Source organism: the organism of the source record quoted next, unplaced genomic scaffold (assembly GCF_019419815.1).
Source record: "Pyrus x bretschneideri cultivar Hongxiangsu unplaced genomic scaffold, Pyrus_bretschneideri_v1 Contig19, whole genome shotgun sequence".
Lineage (NCBI taxonomy): Eukaryota > Viridiplantae > Streptophyta > Magnoliopsida > Rosales > Rosaceae > Pyrus > Pyrus x bretschneideri.
This window is the reverse complement of record NW_025999490.1, coordinates 892,231-899,915: the sequence shown is the minus strand read 5'-3', so window position 1 is coordinate 899,915 and position 7,685 is coordinate 892,231. Positions and strand designations below refer to the sequence as shown.

The window sequence follows — 7,685 nt, the reverse complement described above, 5'->3', positions numbered from 1 at the left end:
AAAAAAGAATATTACTAAACCGTAGTATTGAATGATAATTTAAAATTAATTTAAACCCAATTCTTTAACTATCATGATAATCCATCATTTTCAATAAGAATAGGTTAGTCCAAGTGTGTAACCGAGGACCCGTGTGCAGAGCACATGCGCAGCATATGCCTCACTTTTGCAATTTAAAAATTATGAAATTTTTTTTTTTGAAGAAGAAACGAAAAATGATAAATAATTAAATAATTGTTTATTAATTAGGACTGAGGCGTTTTGAGAATTTGGAATTTTTAATATTACGTACGTTGAGAAAACAAAATAAGATACTAAAACCTTTTAGCGTAAAATCTTGACCATTAAATTTTTAATTAAATTTTAACGGTCAAAGTCTAGATGAATAAGATAATCCATAGTACTATTAGGGAAAAAAAATGGTTTAACTCAAAGAAATGTTCGAGCACACATGCAGATGGCCAAAAGACATGACGTCGTCTAAGTCTGTACAGTAAAAAATTAGAGACATGTTTGGAACTGTATTATAATGACTAAAAATGTTTTTAAAAAATTTAAGTTCCAAAAATATTCAAAATGCTTCCTCTAAAAAGCATCAGCTATGTGTTTCTTGTACGAAGCAATAAAGTGATTTTCTAGTAATCAATTGTCATTTTATTAACGATTGATTCCGAAAACTCTTTCAATTATTTTATGAGTATTTTTGAACGAGTTATATATCCTACCAACTTTTCTATGCTCACTATTTTGTTGGTAAAAATATCATCTTGTTCCTCTTAAATAGGAGTTGCTAATGCCCCCATGCTCAACGTATTGAAATTGAATACTTACTAATTCGTTAAGAGCATTCTTCCTTGAACCTGAAGTTTCGAGTCCGAAAACTCCCTGTGAACACGAAAAATTCTTGAAAACAAGAGACAAGAATACGTGTACAAAATAATATTTTTTGTGTTTAATGATTTTGGGGTTACGATCTCTTTGTAATTTGATCCTCTGATTCTATCTCCGTAAGATGTAGATTTGTTGATCCAAGGGCCGTCGAGGCTTGATCTTGGATGAACAGTTGTAAGTTTCTTCAAGGGCCTTCGTGGCTTTGATCTTGAAAGTTGATGGAAGTTTCTTCAAGGGCCTTTGGGGCTTGATCTTGAAGGTTGATGGATGAGTGGATCTTCAAGGGCTTTTGGACTTGATCTTGAAGAATGATTAGATGTGTGGATTTGTTTGTTGATCCAAGGGGCCGTCGGGGCTTGATCTAAGGATGAACGGATGATGAATGATGAACACTTTCTTCAAGGGGCCGTCGGGGCTTGATCTTGAATAATGGGAGTGTGGATTTCTTCAAAGGCTTTTGGGCTTGATCTTGAAGAACGGTTGGATGTGTGGATTTGTTGATGTTGTTGATCCAAAGGGCCGTTGGGGCTTGATCTTAGGATGAACGGATGATGAATAATGAACACTTTCTTCAAGGACCGTCGGGGCTTGATCTTGAGTTGGTGGAAGTTTTTCAAGGGCCGTCGGGGCTTGATCTTGAAGGAGGATTTGACGAAGAACGAAGAAGGCTTTCTTGATCCTTCGGGATTTTCTTGAGAGCTTTAGAACTTTAAGGCTTCAAGGTTTTGGTGTGTGTCTTTTGTTAAGGTTGTTGATCCAAAGGGCCGTTGGGGCTTGATCTTAGGATGAACGGATGATGAATGATGAACACTTTCTTCAAGGGCCGTCGGGGCTTGATCTTGAGTTTGATGGAAGTTCTTCAAGGGCCGTCGGGGCTTGATCTTGAAGGAGGATTTGACGAAGAACGAAGAGTGATTTCTTGATCCTTCGGGATTTTCTTGAGAGCTTTAGAACTTTAAGGCTTCAAGGTTTTGGTGTGTGTAGAGAAATGTATTTGTGAATTGGTCTCTTTGTGTGTGTGGGTTTGTTGAGGTTGTTGATCCAAAGGGCCGTTGGGGCTTGATCTTAGGATGAACGGATGATGAACGATGAACACTTTCTTCAACGGCCGTCGAGGCTTGATCTTGAGTTGGTGGAAGTTCTTCAAGGGGGCTTTTGGGCTTGATCTTGAATAATGGTTGTGTGGACTTCTTCAAGGGCTTTTGGGCTTGATCTTGAAGATTGATGGATTTGACGAAGAACGAAGAGTGCTTTCTTGATCCTTCGGGATTTTCTTGAGAGCTTTAGAACTTTAAGGCTTCAAGGTTTTGGTGTGTATATTTGTTGATGTTGTTGATCCAAAGGACCGTTGGGGCTTGATCTTAGGATGAACGGATGATGAATGATGAACACTTTCTTCAAGGGCCTTCGTGGCTTTGATCTTGAAGGTTGATGGAAGTTTCTTCAAGGGCTTTTGGGCTTGATCTTGAATGTTGATGGATGAGCGGATCTTCAAGGGCTTTTGGGCTTGATCTTGAAGAACGGTTGGTTTTCTTCAAGGGCCGTCGAGGCTTGATCTTGAATGAACAATTGGTTTTCTTCAAGGGCTTTTGGGCTTGATCTTGAAGAATAGATGTGTGGATTTGTTTGTTGATCTAAGGGGCCGTCGGGCCTTGATCTAAGGATGAACAGTTGATGAATGGATCTTCAAGGGGCGTTGGGCTTGATCTTGAAGAATGAGTGTATGGGTTTGTTGAGGTTGTTGATCCAAAGGGCCGTTGAGGCTTGATCTTAGGATGAACGGATGATGAATGATGAACACTTTCTTCAAGGGTTGTCGGGGCTTGATCTTGAGTTGGTGGGAGTTCTTCAAGGGCCGTTGGGGCCCTTGATCTTGAAGGAGGATTTGACGAAGAACGAAGAGTGCTTTCTTGATCCTTCGGGATTTTCTTGAGAGCTTTAGAACTTTAAGGCTTCAAGGTTTTGGTTTGTAGAGAAATGTATTTGTGAATTGGTGTTTTTTCCTCTTGATGGAGAAGCCTATTTATAGGCTTTGAGAGTGAATCACCACCACAAAATTTTCCCACCCAAGCACTATTACCTAATTTTCCCACTTAATGCAATATTGAAATTGAAGTGGTCTAACAAATGGCCTAATTTTCCACTTAATACAATATTGAAATTGAAGTGGTCTAACAAATGACCTAACTTTCCACTTAATGCAATATTGAAATTGAAGTGGTCTTATTTATGACCTAATTTCCCACTTAATACAATTTTAAACTTGAAATGTGTTTGTTTTGTCATTGCCCAAATGAGAAAAACTTGCTTTGATCCGTAATGGATTGAAATGTGCTTACCTTGTCATTGCCCAAATTGAGAAGAAAAACTTGTTTAATCATCCAAGGATATTTCTTCCTATTTTGTTGAGTCACATGCCATGTGTACAATTTGTACGACACGTGGCGTATGCCATGTATGCCCTGACACGTCAAAACTTTAATACGTTGGTGAACATTTGTTTCACCGAAATTTCGATGTCTACACTCCCTAAGAGAGCTTTATAAGAAAAGATAAAAAAGTAAATGTAATTGATCAAAACCATCCTCTACAGAAGTACAAAACTAAGATACTTGCTAGTTTGTGAAGTTAACAGAGCAATTCAAAGCTGCCCAGATTTTACCGATCCGATGGCCAACACTTCCCTACGCTCTCGTCAGTAACCTCGAAAAAAATCGTTCGTATTTCGAAGGCTTATTAGGTACAAATTTACACGCCTTCACTATTTCCTAACCTTCTGATTTGCGCCAAATTTTCTCGGAGATGACGAGGAGGATGATGAAGACAACCCGGAGAGGCTCAACTCAGCCTTGTCTTTGGTAAATGCCTTTTGTACTTCCTCCTTTAGCTCCATGAAACGCCTCCTCTTTACCCTCTGCTCATCAGAGGAGCCGGACTCGAGGAAAAACAATTCAGGAAGGTCGTCCTCGATGAACTTATCCAGGACTTCCGAGCAATGAGGGAAATAGCATCTACCCAAACGGACTGCCACAATACGAAAAAGCTTAGAACAAATGACTAAATAGTATGTAAATGAAACCGCAGTAAGGGATAAAAGCGTGCGTTTATGATTTACCGGTTTTCATAAGGGCTTCCAACCTAGAGTGGAGTCTTTTGTTCTGCACTGTGGGGGTCTCATTTAAATCAACCTCCATCAGATTCCCACTTGAGCCTTTCGACGACGATGGCTTAGGAAACTCGGGCGTTGTCTCTGTATGGGCAATGACCATGGCTAGCTTGGCCTCCGCAGGAAATAACAATCGGGCAATTGCCACTGCAATCACAAGTGCAAGATGTCGCGCCAGAGAATCAGAGACACACTAAACCAATCGAAAGAAGAAATATGAAGGCAAAAGGTTGAAATTCAGGTGTTAAAATAAGAAGACCACATATCCACAACCAACATTTTACCAAGAGAACCTCGCAAAATAAAACTGGAAGGATATAATACTGGATAATGCCTTTTGTTTTGCAAGATATGTCGACCATCGTTGATAAAATGCTATTTGTTTTGCAACACTTACCTCTGTTCTCCAGGTTCAGCAACTCCATGTGCAGATCATCAGGCATTATTTGGGAAGATATAGATGTATCTCCAGCCATCGGATTCCGCCGCATTTCCCTCTCTAGAACATCAATGCATATTCGGTCTTTGTTTGCTTCTTGCCCCTGCTCTGTTTTTGAATGGTAATCCTTTGGTCTTGTCAACCTCCGGCAAATACTAACAGCATTCTGACCATCTGATGTTAGCTCCGACGCACGAGCCCCTTTAGTGAGAAGCAATACGATAATTGATGGCTCTTTGCGCATGACAGCAATGTGAAGCACTGTATAACCACGAGAATTCCGGAGGTTAACATCAGCGAGACCCAGATCAAGCACTTCGGTCACAACCTTAGGATCGCAGTAAGCTGCAGCATAATGAAGAGCATTTGCTTCGTCGAGGGTTATATTAGACTCCGTTAAAAGAAGTTTCACAAGTTCAACATCATCCGAGTCCAAAGCCTTATGTATTCTCCGGATTCTCTTTTCACGCAAGGGATCCACAGGTGGCAAGTTTGAGACACAATCCTGCTGAGTTTTGCAGCGAAGAACTTTGATTTTCTTCACAACCTCATCAGGAAGTCCCTTCTCAATAGAGATATCATCAATATCTGATCGTGCCACTCTCTCTATACCCTCAGCGATGAGCTGATTCAACTGACAATGGAAAGCAACCACGAGAATCGGGATAACATTGTCCGGCAGAGCTTTCCCAACAAAATTAAGAAGGCGCCGCTGCCAATGCACAGACAATCAAATCAGAACTATTTTCCATATATATTACCAAAAGAATGAGTAATCTATCACAACATTCATAACTAAGTTGGATAGAAAATCCCCCCAAAAAAAAATATATTGATTTACGAATCCATGAACTCATAGACTTGACTAACAAAAATCTGCTCAGAAATTCAAAACAACAGAAGACCAACCTCGAATATCGAAACCAGATCGGGCATTTGGAAAACGGAAGCGGCGTACATCAATTCCACAACGAAATTAATAGCAGGTCTACACGCGTCATGGGCACATCCATTGTGAACGCACGTTGACACCTCCATCGGAGAAGGCTTAAGCTTTCCGGTATACACATAGCTTAAGAAAACCAAGAAGGCTTCGTATCCAACATCCCCGTAAGGCAGCAAATCGCTCATAGAGTACCTTGGCCTGCCTTCCTTCCCAGAAGACCCCTTTTCTCGCTTGAATAGCTCGCGAAAAAACCTACTCCTCGAAGCCAATATACATCGGTGAACACCAACAGGAATTCCCTCAACGACGATATCAGCATCACTAAAATCGCATCCAGGATCAACCAACAACAGCTCCAAACTGGAACTAAGCTTGGACAAACTGATTACTTCAAGATTTGGCACCGATTCGGAGCCCGAACACGATACGTTGTGGCTTATCGAACCATTTGACAAAGGGGGTGAGGAAGTAAAGCTCAAAGAGGATGATGGTTCAGCTGAATAAGCCATTGATCAACTTCAGACCAAAAGTATAGCCTAAGGACGTATCGACGTCAAGCGTAATCACTAATCACATATTGCTTGAAGAATAAGAGCCCCAACTAATTCTTCGATCACAAGCTACGGCTCTCAAAATATTATGATTCTTCCGACTGATATGGTCAAGAAAACCTCCAAGCAAAAGTGCTTTGCAGAAACGAAAAGCGAGATAAGCCGATTACTGAACAGAAGGGGATGATCCAATACGATCACAGAATTGAAGTTTACAACTTTAACACAAAATCCAAACCTGTCATAAACTGTGCTTTCGCTCTACAATTTTGAAAGGTAAAATCTAAAACACAAAACTAGAATCTTGATGCTCAAGATCTAATTAGAACAATACAAACCAGTTTTTGCATCAACGATATTCTATGCTGTAATTTTTACACTGCACAAAACAGGAAATTTTATAGTTTTCCTATCAAATCCCACCTGAATTTCAAAACCCAGAACAACATAAACAAAGTAAAACAGTATCAAAAGGATCAATCTTAGAAAAATTGCAGCAAACACAAAGCCCGAAAACAAGAAGAATCAAGCCTTCGACCATATCAACCAGAAGAACACTCACAGATATCAAATCCCAAGATTGGCAGAGAGGGCAGGGAGGGGGGAGCCAAAAGGGTAGGAATCAATTCAGAGAAACAGAGTCAGAAAGTAGAGAGAGAAAGAGGAGAGAGAGAGAGAGATAGAGGTGAGAAATTTCGTTAGGGGGAGGTGAAGTCGCTTTGGTGACGATTGTGATGGCATCAGCGATCCCAGCTGGGGTGAGGTGACGCACACAGTGTCGTCATCCATTCGGTGTAAATTAATGGGAGCCTTTTGTTTTTGTTTGCAAATTGCAGTGTGGAAAAACGGAGAGCCATCGTACGCACAGTGGTTTATTATTTTGGTTTATCTTTCGCTTTCGTTTGTGAAGTGGGAGAGAGAGAGAGAGAGCTTTGGTGTCGGCCATGGTTGCAATACCTTGTGATTCGAAGGCAAAGATGACATCTTTTTCTTTATTTTAAAGGCTAGGATGATAAGCATCTGGCATTTTTTTTTTGACTGGTTCCATGAGAAGTTATGCTGATATACCATTTGTTCTTTTGACAATTTACCAAACAAAAGTTACTTGCAGTGGGAATGGACTACATGTCAATTACTGTCTAAAATTTCATCAAAACGAATCACATATTACAAACGCGGCCGTTTTTAAGAGTTTTTCGTTACTTTGAGATTTTAGATGATTTGGAGATAAAAACTTCGTATACAAAAAATTAAAAAGCTCGTGAGTTAAGTAAACCAAATAAAGTCAACAAAATTATTTCGAGACGAAGAGATTAGTCAGTGTATTTCTCACTCCCAAGTCACATAGGCCTTAAGAACCGACCAAAATTTGTCTCTAAATATGACCCACGTGTTTAACATGTGATGCTTTTTTTTCATAAAATTTCTGATAAAAATTGACATAAGTGATGATACCCGCGCTTTAAGTAGGGAAATGGTAAGTTGTTAATATTTGTACATAGCCCTGTATGCTGTATTTGTGTGAAAAATTTTGAATGTGATAGGCAAACAATTGGGTGAAGGAAATTGTTAAAAAAACTAGTCATAATGCTACTTATTTTCCTAAAAAAAGACTAGTTGGTGATTTCATCACAACAATTTCTTTTTTGGGGATCTTACAGAGGCATTTTAGCCTTTTCTGATCTTCATTGT

The 7,685-nt window shown here is 39.8% G+C and overlaps 1 protein-coding gene across 1 annotated transcript; it reads right to left on the bottom strand.

Moving 5' to 3' along the window:
- Window positions 1-3,439: 3,439 nt before the first annotated feature.
- On the bottom strand, window positions 3,440-6,450 carry LOC103948016 (BTB/POZ domain and ankyrin repeat-containing protein NPR1). The gene is made up of 4 exons (XM_009359004.3): window positions 5,406-6,450; window positions 4,455-5,208; window positions 4,007-4,204; window positions 3,440-3,915 (listed from the first exon to the last, which is right to left on the bottom strand). Exons 1-4 carry the CDS (start codon window positions 5,949-5,951, stop codon window positions 3,653-3,655), a joined length of 1,761 nt encoding a protein of 586 aa, XP_009357279.1. The 5' UTR covers window positions 5,952-6,450; the 3' UTR covers window positions 3,440-3,652.
- Between the last annotated feature and the right edge of the window lie 1,235 nt (window positions 6,451-7,685).

Excerpts from the sequence above, each read along its gene's own strand:
- LOC103948016 (XM_009359004.3), bottom strand. The coding sequence starts at position 5,951 with ATGGCTTATTCAGCTGAACCATCATCCTCTTTGAGCTTTACTTCCTCA. Across the intron at positions 5,209-5,405 it reads ATCTGGTTTCGATATTCGAG|CGGCGCCTTCTTAATTTTGT; the intron begins GTTGGTCTTCTG and ends GTGCATTGGCAG. Across the intron at positions 3,916-4,006 it reads GGAAGCCCTTATGAAAACCG|TCCGTTTGGGTAGATGCTAT; the intron begins GTAAATCATAAA and ends GTATTGTGGCAG.